Consider the following 15,186-nt stretch of genomic DNA (forward strand, 5'->3'; position numbering starts at 1 on the left):
GAACTTTGGCCAACAGATGCCACTGTTAACCGCGCTTTTTAGTTGCTACTTGCGACTCTTAGTTGCGACTTGTCACGGAAATCGCAGTTAGACTCCATAGCGTACCGCAGAGATGGACGTAGTACGAACTTCGGCCAACAGATGCCACTGTTAACCGCGCTTTTTAGTTGCTACTTGCGACTCTTAGTTGCGACTTGTCACTGAAATCGCAGAAAGCAGTGCTAAATTCGACCAATAGATGGCTCACGTCTTTCAATGTGAAATACTACTTGCGACTGCTAACTGTGACTGAAATCGCAGTTAGATTCTGTAAAGTTGCTACTGTGATATCTGTGACTTCTCAGTCACTGTGATTTCTAACAGATACGCGATTTCCTGCCCACCACTATAGTTTAGTAGTGCAAGGCACCGAATGGCCATAGGACCAGAGTCTGTTCATCTGGTACCTAGAGTCAGTGTAAAACTTGGAGGATTGTCAAACAAAATGACCTGAAATCCACTGCGGTCTGGGATAACAAGACGCTGTGGGTGTGAGTTTACGCTATAAAATCAAGTTTCCTCCCACCGCCAATTATATTAAATCTTTTGTTCTTTCGACTTTTATGACGGAAAGGCCGTAATTTTAAAACATTATTCCTGGGAAAAATAAACATATTTAAGATACTCTCTTTGAACTTAATTTCAGATGGACCAAATTTTAGTACTGGTAGCTTTAATACACCTGTTGTATTGCCCATATACGAAGGTAGAAGAGAGCTTCAATTTACAAGCAACACACGACATTTTATTCCATGGATTCAACTTTACCAAGGTAACTTAAGTAGAAAGCCGGTGGTTTTTTTGTGTGTGTGTGTGTGTGTGTGTGTGTGTGTGTGTGTGTGTATAATATATAATCTGTGTGTTGTAGCGTTATTCGTTCAGAGGACAGTGGGCACGTCGTCAGTTATACGAGGCCCCAATCATGCTCCACGTCACCTTTCGTTTGATACATGTAACACACAATAAAGAGTTTCTAACTGCAATAAGAAAGACCTCACAACAGTTGACTTTTATAGTAAATTTTTGTGCCGGAAATAAATTTTCCTCTTCCGGGTAATTGGTTGCAGTATAAGCCTGCACATGGCAATGTGATTGGCTTGAAACGCACCGTATTGTTCCTTTCGATTGGTGATTGAATCACAAATAAATGCGTTAATTTGATTAGGCGATTTTTCTAGAATAAGAAGTATGCAGTATTGATATTTCAAGAAACACTGGTTATAATGCCTGTATGATACTGAATAATGGTTCAAAAAGAAAACCAAACTAGTATCCAAGCCATATGAACGTGTTTGAAATTACTTACAGGTACAGTAAGAACAAATAAATTGAGAAATATGGACTTATTACACCTGGCAGCACCTTAATATTTGCAACCTTGAAGAAATTATAAATTACACCTATAGTAGTGTACTTGAATATCTGGTGTACAGGCATGTTTATCTTCCCACACTTTTCCCTTGGAATTTGGTCAGCCAAGCAGTGTATTGTTTTCCAAAGGGTTAAATGTGATACTGTAGTGATTATTTTTACTGCATCCAGATTCAAGATACACTATTTTACTTGTGTTATGTTACAACCTGTTCTGATCCACTGGTACTCTTTGACAAATCTAAAAAGGAATGCAGTTATTGTATCCATAACTCATTGTGATTGTTTCAACAATAAAGAGGGGAAGAAGTGGCTTTATAATGTTTGCACTAATTTAAACTGATAAGTTGTGTTAAGACAAATGTGCAGTTTAGTGATTACCAAATCAGTGTCAATATTTCAATAAAACATGAAAAGATTGGTCAGTGAAAACCAACAAAATTATGGTTTTCTTAGAGAATTTACAAATAATAAACTTTTTTAAACATTTCACAGAACATCATTTTATGACTACCACTATTTTCTCCCATTTTATAGCTAAACCATTACCACTTCATACTGTAGAGGTAATATCAGAATAGTATGTATATTTATAAAAACCAGGCATTCATCCAAAGCTCTAGATGTTCAAGTATTCTGACTGCAGCAGCATTTTGATGCATCTGTCATTGAAGTAGAAAACACTTGTCATGTTTATCAAATTTTAGTTCTTGACAGTGCTCTTGCAGATAATTTCAGGAGCTTTCTGAGAAAACAAATATACATCCATAGCTGCTGACAGTAACAGTGAAAGTGAGCAATACTTTGGTTCTTTATGATTTTAACGTAGCTTTGATTGACAACTCTTGTTATAGACTTTATCTTGAACACACATTGTGCTACTTTAATGTGTACTGAGGTGGCAAAAGTCTTGGTTTAGCAATATGCACATATACAGATGGCAGTAAAATTACATACATGAAGTGTAGAAGGGCAGCATGTTGGTGGAGCTGTCATTTGTGCTCGAGTGATTCATGTGAAAAGGTGTCCGATGTGATTATGGCTGCATGACGGGAATTGACAGACATTGCATGTGGAATGGTAGTTGGAGCTGGATGCACGAGATATTTCATTTCAGAAATAATTTGATGATGATGATGATGATGATGGTTTGTGGGGCACTTAACATCATGGTCATCAGCGCCCATACAAGTTCCTAATCTTTTCATTTCCATGTCTCGGGTGATGATGACGATGCACACTCTCTCTCTCTCTCTCTCTCTCTCTCTCTCTCTCTCTCTCTCTCTCTCTCTCTCTCTCTCTCTCTCTGTCCGTGCATGGAGAAAATCTTCGACCCGGCCAGGAATCAAACCTGAGACCACGTGATCCAGAGGCAGCAATGATAGCCGCTAGAACACGAGCTGCGGACAGAAATCATTAGAGAATTCAATATTCTGAGACCCAGAGTGTCAAGAGAGTGATGACAATACCAAATTTTAGGCATTATCTCTCACCAAAGACAACTCAGTGGCCAATGGCCTTCATTTAACTGCTGAGAGCAGTGGCGTTTGAATAGAGTTGTCGGTTCTAACAGATAAGCAGCATTGCATAAAATAACCACAGAAATCAAAGTGCGACATATGAGGAACATATCTGTTAGGACGGTTCGGTAAAATTTGGCATTAATGGGCTATGGCAGTGGACGATCAACATGACTGCCTTTGCTAACAGCACAGTGTCACCTGCAGTGTCTCTCCTGGGCTTTTAACCATGTAAGTTATATCCTAGACGAATGGAAAACTGTGGCCTGTTCTGATGAGTCCTGATTTCAGTTGGTAAGAGCTGATGATAGGGTTAAAGTGTGGCTCAAATGCCACGAAGCTATGAATTCAAGTTGTCAACAAGGCTCTGTGCGAGCTGGTGGTGGCTCCATAATGGTGTGGACTCTGTTTACATGGAATGGACCAGCTCCTCTGGTCCAGCTTAACCCATCATTGACAGGAAATGGCTATTTTCGGTTACTTAGAGATCATTTGCAACCATTCATGAACATCATCTTCCCAAACAGCAATGGAATTTTTGTGGATGACAGTGCACTGTGTCACCAGGCCACAGCTGTTTGCAATTGGTCTGAACAACATTGTGGGCAGTTTGAGCAAATGATTTAGCCACCCATATTACCCAATGTGAATCCCATCGGACATTGATGGGACATAATCAGGAAGTCAGTTTGTACACAAAATTTTTCTGCACTGGCAACACTTTAGCAATCATGAATGGCTGTAGAGGCAGCATGGCTCAATATTTCTGCAGGGGACTTCAAACGACTTGCTGAGTCCATGCCACATCAAGTTGCTGTGCTACGCTGGGCAAAAAGGGGTCCAACACGATATCAGAAGTTATCCCACGACTTTTGTCATTTCAGTGTAATTCTGATACTGGACTTCAACAATGAATTTGTAGATGAAAATAATATCAACAGTGTTGCTGTCATGCCTGTATTTAACAGCTTTACAGACCACAACAAACAAATGTTGACACAGTCTTCCTGTAATGTGTTTCAAAAAACAGTAGAACTCTGTTGGAGAACAAGTCAGTTAGTAAATAATTACACAAAATTGTGTTGAATTTTCAACTGTTTAAACAGTGGATTCAGCAGATTGCAGATAACTTCCTTCTTTGTTTAGAATCTGATATAAACTACAAATTCAACACATTTCTTCCATTGTTCCTACACAATTCTATTTTATGCTGTTTGTACGAGGGTTGAATGAAAAGTAATGCCTCCACCATCGTTAATTGGGTTTGGATGGGAATAGTTAATAAATCAATTTCAAAAATAATCTTAGAATGTGATCTTTAATTACCAATATTCACTTCTCCACATAATCACCAGCCAAGTGGATACATTCCTGCCATCAATGAACAAGCCGTCATGGAAGAAGTCGACACTCTGTTTCCGTAACCACAGTCTCTCAGTTCTCTCAACATCTTCATCAGAAGCATAATGATGTCCCCACAGATCGTCTTTCATTTTCGGGAACTGATGGAAGTCAGACGGTGCTAAATGCGGACTGCATAGAGGATGCCATACAGTGGTGAGATTCAGTCTCTGCAGTTCTGCTGTGGTGGCATGTGAAGTGTGTGGTTTGGCATTGTCATGCTGCAGTAAAACATTTCCCTTTTCCTTTCAGACCCTTGTTAGCTGTCGTTTCAGAGTTCACAATGTTGTGATGTAACACTCTGAATTTATTGTGGTTCCACGATCAAGGAAATCAACACGGATAACACTTTTTGGTTTCCAGAACACTGCGGCCATGATTTTTCCAGGTGAGGGCTGCGTCTTGAATTTCTTTTTCTGGGGCGAGTCTTTGTGTTGATATTCCATAGACCGACATTTCGTCTCTGGGTTGTAATGATGTACCCACCTTTTGTCTCCTGTTACAATTGAATGGAGAAAGGCATCACCTTTATTCTCGTAACGTGAGAGGAGTTCCTGGCAAATTTCAAATCTGTGCACTTTCATTTCAGGAATTAGCATCCGGGGCACCCGTTGTGCACTGATCTTCTGATAGCCAAGCAAAGCAATAATGTGACCCACATGTTCTTGTGAAATCCCGATTGTACTTGCAATTTCTCTCTGAGTGGCATGATGATCGTCCTGAATCAATCTGTCAACAATTTGCTTGTGAAACTCGGTAATTAAATAACAATAAGAAAATAAATAAAAATAATGGTACGGCTTCCACATTAGGAGATTTAGTAAATGACAAACCGATGGCAACAGTATCTATCCCTTTTGTAGGTAATGTTAGTTACAAATTAGGGTGTTTGCTTAGAGCCTATAACTTTAGAGTAGCCTTTTCCACCAACTCTAATCTGCACAAGAATTTAATCCACTCGTTGCAGATCACAGATGATAAATTGTCTCAGTCTGGAGTATAAAAAATTACTTGCGGTGACTGTTCGAAATTTTACATAGGTCAGACAGGCTGAGCTCTCATGACTAGATATACAGAGCACATCACCACTAGAAGCGGTGATGGCACGAGGGGTTCCACTTATGCAGAACACCTTATACAGATGGCTCATGCGCCGAGTCCTCCGTCTAACATCGAGTGGCTTCATACTGAAGTTAAGGGTTCAAAACTGGATATCTTAGAGGAAATGCAGATTTTTAAACACCTGCAGTATGCCAAAGATGATGTCCTTAACAATCAACTCCAATTAAAAAACAGAAATTTCTTTGAAGGTTTCGGTCCCTTACTTAATTCTTCACATTAAGTTGCATGACGTGGAAGTTGGTTGATGCATGCGCACAATGTTGATTGTTCACGGATGGTAACGATGCCGCCCCCCCCCCCCCCCCCCATTTTGGTAAATTTTCTCTCCTACTGTGTTGAGGGTTTGGTTAGCCAAGAAGAACACCATTTGTATTTTCTTATTGCTGCGCGCTTTTAGGAGGTATTTTATGTATCTTCGTTGGCTTCTATGTAATTATAAGATCATGGAGCCAAGGTATGTTATAAATCTTTAACGTCTTCTGATTATGGCCTGGTCGGTCGCTTAGTATTATGGCAATGTAGCGACTATGGTTGTTTCTCTTGCAGATATTATTAGTGCGGTTTTATCCGTTAACAATAACGTCCTTAGCATAGCTATCTTTTTAGTTTAGTTGTAATTTCTACCTAATTCTAGGGCCTCCATATTAACTTGTGGCGAATTTACCATCCGTGCACAAAGTTTGTCGTGCACTGCTGTTAAATATGTCTTAATTCCTTCATCATCGCTTTTATCATTTGCTCACTTTGCTATTTATGCGACAACTTTTGGCAATCAGTTAGGTCCCAATCCGTGTTAACTTTGTAATCCCGCTCCCATTCGTAAAAAGAGCATTTCCTGGCCGTGCGCATGCGCAGTGATTTCGATAGCCGCGCGTGTGAGCAGCCCGCAGTGCTTCAGTTTGGTGGGCAGCCTGTGACCACCGTACATTGGCTGGGGAGAGGTAGCACACACAGGGTTGGGATAAGTAATATTATTGACTTGGTACATATGTACCATGTATTTGTAAAAAAAAATTTATGGGGTCTTGCTGCTATAGGTGTTGATTTTAGCCTTTGACTATGCCTATTTAGGCAAGCTGCTTTATATTTGTTCTGAAGAAGGTGTGGTTACCCACGCTGAAACCTACAGGGTGTTTCAAAAATGACCGGTATATTTGAAATGGCAATAAAAACTAAACGAGCAGCGATAGAAATACACCGTTTGTTGCAATATGCTTGGGACAACAGTACATTTTCAGGCAGACAAACTTTCGAAATTACAGTAGTTACAATTTTCAACAACAGATGGCGCTGCGGTCTGGGAAACTCTATAGTACGATATTTTCCACATATCCACCATGCGTAGCAATAATATGGCATAGTCTCTGAATGAAATTACCCAACACCTTTGACAACGTGTCTGGCAGAATGGCTTCACATGCAGATGAGACGTACTGCTTCAGCTGTTCAATTGTTTCTGGATTCTGGCGGTACACCTGGTCTTTCAAGTGTCCCCACAGAAAGAAGTCACAGGGGTTCATGTCTGGCGAATAGGGAGGCCAATCCACGCCGCCTCCTGTATGTTTCGGATAGCCCAAAGCAATCACACGATCATCTAAATATTCATTCAGGAAATTAAAGACGTCGGCCGTGCGATGTGGCCGGGCACCATCTTGCATAAACCACGAGGTGTTCGCAGTGTCGTCTAAGGCAGTTTGTACCGCCACAAATTCACGAAGAATGTCCAGATAGCGTGATGCAGTAATCGTTTCGGATCTGAAAAATGGGCCAATGATTCCTTTGGAAGAAATGGCGGCCCAGACCAGTACTTTTTGAGGATGCAGGGACGATGGGACTGCAACATGGGGCTTTTCGGTTCCCCATATGCGCCAGTTCTGTTTATTGACAAAGCCGTCCAGGTAAAAATAAGCTTTGTCAGTAAACCAAATGCTGCCCACATGCATATCGCCGTCATCAATCCTGTGCACTATATCGTTAGCGTATGTCTCTCGTGCAGCAATGGTAGCGGCGCTGAGGGGTTGCCGCGTTTGAATTTTGTATGGATAGAGGTGTAAATTCTGGCGCATGAGACGATACGTGGACGTTGGCGTCATTTGGACTGCAGCTGCAACACGGCGAACGGAAACCCGAGGCCGCTGTTGGATCACCTGCTGCACTAGCTGCGCGTTGCCCTCTGTGGTTGCCGTACGCGGTCGCCCTACCTTTCCAGCACGTTCGTCTGTCACGTTCCCAGTCCGTTGAAATTTTTCGAACAGATCCTTTATTGTATCGCTTTTCGGTCCTTTGGTTACATTAAACCTCCGTTGAAAACTTCGTCTTGTTGCAACAACACTGTGTTCTAGGCGGTGGAATTCCAACGCCAGAAAAATCCTCTGTTCTAAGGAATAAACCATGTTGTCTACAGCACACTTGCATGTTGTGAACAGCACACGCTTACAGCAGAAAGACGACGTACAGAATGGCGCACCCACAGACTGCGTTGTCTTCTATATCTTTCACATCACTTGCAGCGCCATTTGTTGTTGAAAATTGTAACTACTGTAATTTCGAAAGTTTGTCCGCCTGAAAATGTACTGTTGTCCCAAGCATATTGCAACAAACGGTGTATTTCTATCGCTGCTCGTTTAGTTTTTATTGCCGTTTCAAATATACCGGTCATTTTTGAAACACCCTGTAGGTAAACACCAGGTAGTTTGTGCAGTCGATGCGGATTTTTCATAATTATTTCGATACTTACGATTGCTGACGCTCTACAATGCTGAAAGTTCTTAACTTGGTAATTGCGGTCACAGGCCATCCAACTCTTTGTTTGTCATGCACGTCAAATGTTCCCACCTCAACATCTTTAAACTTATTCGCCCCACGATGCACAGTACTCACATCAACACAATCACCATAAACTGCCTTCATTCTCTGATGAATTTGCTTTGGAGTGACACCTTCTGCTGTCAAGAATTCAATGACTGCACATTGCTTAAATTGCATTGACCGACTGTCTGTGCAGGGTTCCGTACTTTACACTGTAACAACACAACCTTTCATTGCTGAGGCTTTCTGCCAATTGGACCTGTAGAGAAGAGGCTACAGAACAAGCCAGTACCTGCTGCATACCAATGCTACCAACTGTTGAAGAATTACGAAGGTGGAGGCACTACTTTTCAGTCAACCCCCATATAATGGCCTCAATATCAACAAGATGTAAAGATTTAGACTTGCCTCTTCATAGTATAACAGTAGAATAGGAATTACGTGATGTAGAATTTAGACGACAAAAGATTCCCTTTGTGAAAAATTTTTATACAGACCTTTGAATCTTGAGTACTCCTAAAACACTTAGGGTAAAATTAAAGAGCAATGTGACATTAACACACTACTACTAGGCTGCTCAGTGATCACAGCAAAGCCTCAGACCTGATGCAGTTTGCCCACCAGCAGCCACAGCAGAACCTCGTGTCTAATGCTTCTGGGCCATCTCAGCCTAGCAGGGACACAGTCATCACTGTGTGTGTGTGTGTGGGGGGGGGGGGGGGGGCAGTCGACGTATTAAAAGATCTTATGTGTAGAAGAGAGAATTCTATTTATTTTAGAAGACAGGTCATAATCAATAACTAACACTCTATTACCAACAGTTTTGCAAAATTCTCTAGTTTTTTAATATAAACAGTGACACACTTGTAAAACTCTGAAAGTATAATACAAATATGATATGAAGCATTATTAATCAAGGAACAAATGAAAACATTGAGCCAAATAAGACTGAATCCCTAGACAATAGCTGTAACAGGCATGATAATATCTTGAGGGCTGTAAAATTGAATGGTTATTTCCTGTCAACAGCAGCAGAGTTTGTTCCATTAATATACAATTAGATGCACTTCTACAGACAATGCAAGTGCTGCTGACAATCTTTAGTTTAATAATTATTTGATCAGATGCAAATGATGTGGTTTTAGCATTTAAATCTCTTCTGGTTTAGTAGTACCATTTCTGAACAATGACGTAAGGCATGTTTACTAACTGATTCTTATGTACTACAGAATTGGAGATAAATAAATCATGTATAACTGCTCACTCATTTCTTTTCTCCCAGTCTTTTCAGAAGCTTTCACTACAGTAGCTTACAATAGAATTTTGACTCACTTTTCTGAGGGAAATTACCAACTGTTCCACAGTTGTGCTTGAGGCTTTATTTCTGTATTGTATTTAAAACAAAACATACACACCACAAAATCACTTTAAAACTAGAATCCAGACTCTATAATCATTCAAAGGCGATGTTCTTACCAAGTGAGCTATCATGCTGCCCTCACAACTTCACTCATGCCTGTACATGTCTCCTACTTTGCAGGACTGTCACTCCTGGAACAAAGGCTGTTCTGTAGAAATGGCTTTGTCTAGCAGATGACTCTCTAGGAGTACCGAGTGAATTTTTCATTCTGCAGTTGAGTGTGTGTTGCTTTGAAATTGTGGTGTGAGCATTGCTTAAGAAAGGGAAGGTTTTGTGTTTGAGTGCCGATGTTACATGCTTCTGTAACATGCCAGGAAGTTTCAAAACTGTTCATTACTATAGAGCACAAGACTCGTTCGGAGAACAATCTCCTAGGCAGTGTCTTCACAATATCCTTTCTTCCAGAAGTGTTAGTCCAACAAGGTACAAAGGATAGCATCTGTGAAGTTTGAAATGTAGGAGACAGGTACTGGGAAAAGTGTGCTATGAGAGCAGTGAGGGGTCATACGTGGATAGCTTTCTCAGAGTATTGCTGTAAAATGCAAGATTCCACGTTTGAGTCCAGATCTGACACACAGTTTTCATCAGTATAGAAGTTTCAAACCAGTATGTTCACCATTGCAGAGTGAAAGATTGTCCGCTCATAAATACATAGATTAACTAAAAGCAACAGGAAAGTACTGCAATTATTAAGAAATTGTACTCTTAAGTTTGGCAGCCTTGAGGGAACATGTGCTAACTTTTACTGAGTCTTCCACGGTACATGAGATTGGACATAAATAGCATTAAGACGTTTGCTGAACTCTGCTCAGCTGCATGTGAATAAAATATAGCTTCCAGACCGAAACTCCATCTTTGAGACTTAGTCTTCCTCCTTTTAAAGCACGAGTCAATTGAGTGACGTCCTTGTTGCACACCCTTCTTTGTTGCTAAGAGGAAGTTATTTTCAGTTTATCAACAATCTTTCAAGATGATTGGTTCTAACATGCCACATTGGTGTGGTGATCCTGTGAGTATCTCAGTAGTTTTAAGTTAAACAATGGAAACTCCAAGTTAGAATATCAACAATATTATGAAAAGGATAGATTGCTACTCACTGTAAATGCGACCCGTTGAGTTGTAGACAGGTGCAACAAAAAGACTGTTATACATCGTAGCCTTCGGACAAAGCCTTCTTCAGCAAAGCAAAGCAAAGCGCGCGCGCGCGCGCGCACACACACACACACACACACACACACACACACACACACACACACACACACACACACACACACACACACACACGACTCCTTCACCAGCAGCTCCGAGCGAAATGTGACTGTCACATGAATAGCAATCTAGAGTGGGGCAGGGGGCATGTGACAGTCATATTCCCATCAGAGCTGCCAGTGGTTGCACTTTGTGAAGACCAAAACTTGAATGGATTCTGCATCAACATGAAGTACAGTGTGGAGTCTGTCAGAGCCCTTTACCTTTTAGTCTAAATGTATTATACATCAAATGAATTCACAATTACGAATAAGGATGAAGAATGGAATGAAGACAATGAAAATCTGTGCTGGTCTGGGACTCGAATCTGGATTTCCCACTTATTGCAAGTGGTCACCTTACCATTTGGCTGTCTGCGCACAACTCGTGGCCAGACCCAAACCTCCATATGTCACCAACCATGTGTCTGCTGCACCCTGTACTGGTTGGTGACATGTGGAAGTTGGGATCTGGCTGTGAGTCGTGCATGGGTAACCAAATGGTAAGGTGACCACTTGCGATAAGCAGGAAATCCTGGCTTGAGTCCTGGTCCAGCACAGATTTTCATCATTGTCATTATGTTCTACAGCTGATGGTAGTCCTTATTTGCAATTGCAAATTCATTTGACGTGTTTCGTAACAGCTGTGCATGCATGTCCAAAGAAACTTTGCATCATAATCAGAATAACACAGGCACTGCAATATTGTAAATGTGTTATTGATCAAGCAAAGACTGAGAAACTGCTTACTGTCTTGTTGGCATATGATCGGCATTCAGAACAGTTTGCATTGATTCCAGGCTCTGGGATTTAGAAACACACTGCCGTGGACTGAGTGTGCTGTCTGTGTAACTTTGCTGAGCCTTAGCACTTTTCACACCAATTGTTTCGGCACTGGCAGCCTAGCATAGCCAGAGCAAATGCCTGGGGAATTACTTTTCTGACCCAGGCAAATTTCTTTTGGGAGTAGTAGATTGAGGAAATTCAGGGAATGGCATTAGGCAATGGATTCACACATGCCCTTCTGTGCTCACACTTTGCTGCTTGAAGTTTGACTGGGAACGCAGTAATATGGACTACAGAAACACAATGGCTTCGAAAACTTCTTATTTATGGACTTACGAACTTTGTGATTGCAAGATAGGTTAGTAGAGATGGAAAAGGAGTTAAATAATAGGAAATGGGATCCAGTACAATTGTCACAATTATGGCAAAGGAACAGAGTGAGGAAGACATTCACATGTAGGTTTGATTCTAAAAAATAAAATTGCAAGTAATATTATAGACATTGAAGAATTCTTGTACTGAATTTGCAAGACTTGTTTTAAAAATAAACAAACTGTATAACATTGATATAATTCAAAAGCATATGCACCAACATTCTGATAAGGAAATAGAAAACAGCTACAACTTTCAAAATAATAAAGAAGACTTTAGTGCAAAACTAGGATGTAATCTGGAGAACAATTCATCAGTGGAAAACTTAAGCAGACTCTGTAAAGAATGGTTCTCAACTCTTAGAAAATAGACCTGGAAATGACCAAAGGCAAACAAAAATAAAACGGATCATATGGAACCATTAAGAAGTTGTACAGGAAGTGACAGCCATAAAACATTTTAGAATTTCTGATGCCTGTAGAATCCTGAGAGAGAGGAAAAAAGGAGAAAGAACCATATCCTTTAGTCAGAAATCAGAAATTTAGAATGAGCTTTACTGGACATGGCGTATTCCCTTGGGCCGCCCCAATCTTAGACATACCTGGCCAATTATAAGAAGAACTAAAATTAAACATGGACGCCAAAGCATAGTTTAACCATACATTTTTCAGGTTAACAACTCAGTGCCAAAAGTGGATGAAAAAATAAGTGACAGAAAAAATTTTTAATACCAACTGGGGATTGAACCAGAGACTTTTGGACTTGAAGCAACAATTTCAGTACTATAGAAAATGAGCACTTATGCATGGATGAAAGTGACAATTGTTTAACGAAGTGGAAGACATTGCAGGTACAGTTCAAGAAAAGAAGAAAAAAATCACATTAAGCAAACAATTATAGGGACATTATAGAACTAAACAAAATTATTCAGAAATGTCTTTGAGAGGGTGCGACAAGGTGCAATAAAAGTATGGTAAGTGAAAATTTCGAAAATATTAACAGTATGAAGAAGGAAAAAATATATTTACGTTGAGCAGACTTGTGCATTGCCAGTTAAGATGACAGATGTCACTGTTACAAACAAGATATTCATTTATTTGGTCCATCAAATCCTACATGTACGAAGGTATAAAAGAATATTGGAGAAACTTAAATTTTTAGTGCAAAAATTCAATTTATATTCATTTGTACAGCTGGCCAAGAATTCTTGAAATGTTTATAAGCCAAAGAGATGAATCAGTAACAAAGATAGTAAATAATGAAATTCTATCAGTAATGAGGTAGTGAAGTTTTTTGAGATATGAAGAATTTTGTAATGTATTTGTGTGAAACATGTAATTACATGCATAGCAATTGGTAGTACAATACAACAGTATACAATCTAATTTTACTTTATAATAGGAACTTAAGAATGTAGTCCAAATTATGTGACATAGTAATACTTTAGATTTTAGTTTCTACAGTAGGCTATACAAGCACTGCTCAATGAGCCACGATTTTAGGTGTTTTTTGAATGTCTCTCCAGTTATTACCTTCTGTTCATTTGGCAGTGCATTGAAGTATTTTGCTGCATTAATATATGCACTGTTTGCTGTTCTCTTTTCAGTCTTCTGTGTATCATATGGTAATTTTGTACTTGTCTGTATTGTGATCATGAATTTCTGCATTACGACATGTATGTTTCTTATCTTCTACATTTAATACTATTGTTCCAAACATATACATAGAATAGATAGTCAGAATTTTAAATTCTATAAACAATCCCTTACATGATGTTCTGGCATCTTTTTTGCCTAATATTCTCAAGGCTCATTTCTAAAGTTTAAATACTCGGTCTACATGAGTTTTGGAAGCCCCGCCCCACAATGCAAGACCATATGCTAGAAATGGATGTATTAAACCAAAATACATCATCCTCATTGTTTGGGTATTGACATATGGAGCTATTCTTCTTAAAACGTATAGGCTAGATGATAGCCTTGCACATACATTGTCAATTTGTTGTGTCCATAGTAGTTTGCTATCTATGTACCTAGGAATTTACACTCACTTTAGATTTTCCGTAAAGCATTGAAGGGGATTATATTTGTTTTTTGTAAGTTGACTTTTAGATTGTCATTTTCAAACTTTTCCTTTGCAATATCTATAAATTTTTTTACCTCTATGCCGAGATTAAGAAAGGAAAGGGGCCTGTTTTAAATGAAAGTAATTCATTCATTTTCACACTGTGTTCCATAAATCTCATTATTAAGGAATGTAGATCAAGTCAGATTGCATTTAAGTGCTGAATTCTTTAAATAATACATACAATAAGTTAAGAGTAAGTGCTAAAACTGCTGCAGCTTTTATCTGACGCACTTAGGTAACATTACAGAGACTATTATATGCTTTCCTGTTGAATACAAACATTGGAGTAAAGCAAAACTTACATCTCTTGAGAACCACTATGCTAATAAATTATTGGAGTGGCTAGTAAAGATGGAGTGCTACTTTTTATTTGAATATCTGTGGATTTTAAATTACCTGTCAGAAATCTACTGGCAATTTGTCAAAAGATTTTTTACCCGAATAAAGAACTCCATTTTGAACCCTAGACGGGGATGGACAGTTTATTTTTACTTGCAGTATTCTGTGTCTGTGGCATTTACAGTTCATTCTAAATTGACTATTTTTTTTCAATTGCAAATAAATGTATTGCCATTTGAGTGCAAGAATCTCTAGGTCCCTGAATAGGCTTCTACAAGATGTTGGTTTATCAACTTTACATCGTATTTGTATTGTTTCTGTAAAATAAGTACTTCTTTTACATTTGCTGCATTTCTCTAGAAAATTATGACATAGGACAATATAGAGTGAAAGAATGCTAGCAATCCTGTCTGCAGATTAACACAATGAGAGAGATTTCCAAGTGCAAAGTAGGCAGAAGAGGGATTTTTTTGTTAACCTACGTGCTTGTACAACCTCAGTCTATTATTCATCTGGATGCCAAGGAACATAACACATTGAGCCTCGTCTAATGTGTGCCCATTGATCTCTAGTTCTGGTAACTGTAAATGTATTTTGATTTGTTTATGGTTGTGTAATATTAGTGCCGGCCGTG

The 15,186-nt window shown here is 39.4% G+C and overlaps 1 protein-coding gene across 2 annotated transcripts in view; it reads left to right on the forward strand.

Moving 5' to 3' along the window:
* Window positions 1-388: 388 nt before the first annotated feature.
* LOC124794826 (probable Dol-P-Man:Man(7)GlcNAc(2)-PP-Dol alpha-1,6-mannosyltransferase) overlaps window positions 389-15,186 on the forward strand; it is a 174,903-nt gene continuing 160,105 nt past the window's right edge. Inside the window, exons 1-2 of one of the 2 annotated variants that reach the window (XM_047258488.1) lie at window positions 389-530; window positions 686-811. In XM_047258488.1, the coding sequence (XP_047114444.1) occupies window positions 686-811 (126 nt within the window). In that variant the 5' untranslated portion in view covers window positions 389-530. The remainder of the gene's footprint in view (window positions 531-685; window positions 812-15,186) is intronic. The other variant, XM_047258489.1, reaches the window with a different exon arrangement.

The sequence above is a fragment of the Schistocerca piceifrons genome, chromosome 4, assembly GCF_021461385.2.
Source record: "Schistocerca piceifrons isolate TAMUIC-IGC-003096 chromosome 4, iqSchPice1.1, whole genome shotgun sequence".
In the NCBI taxonomy this organism is placed as follows: domain Eukaryota; kingdom Metazoa; phylum Arthropoda; class Insecta; order Orthoptera; family Acrididae; genus Schistocerca; species Schistocerca piceifrons.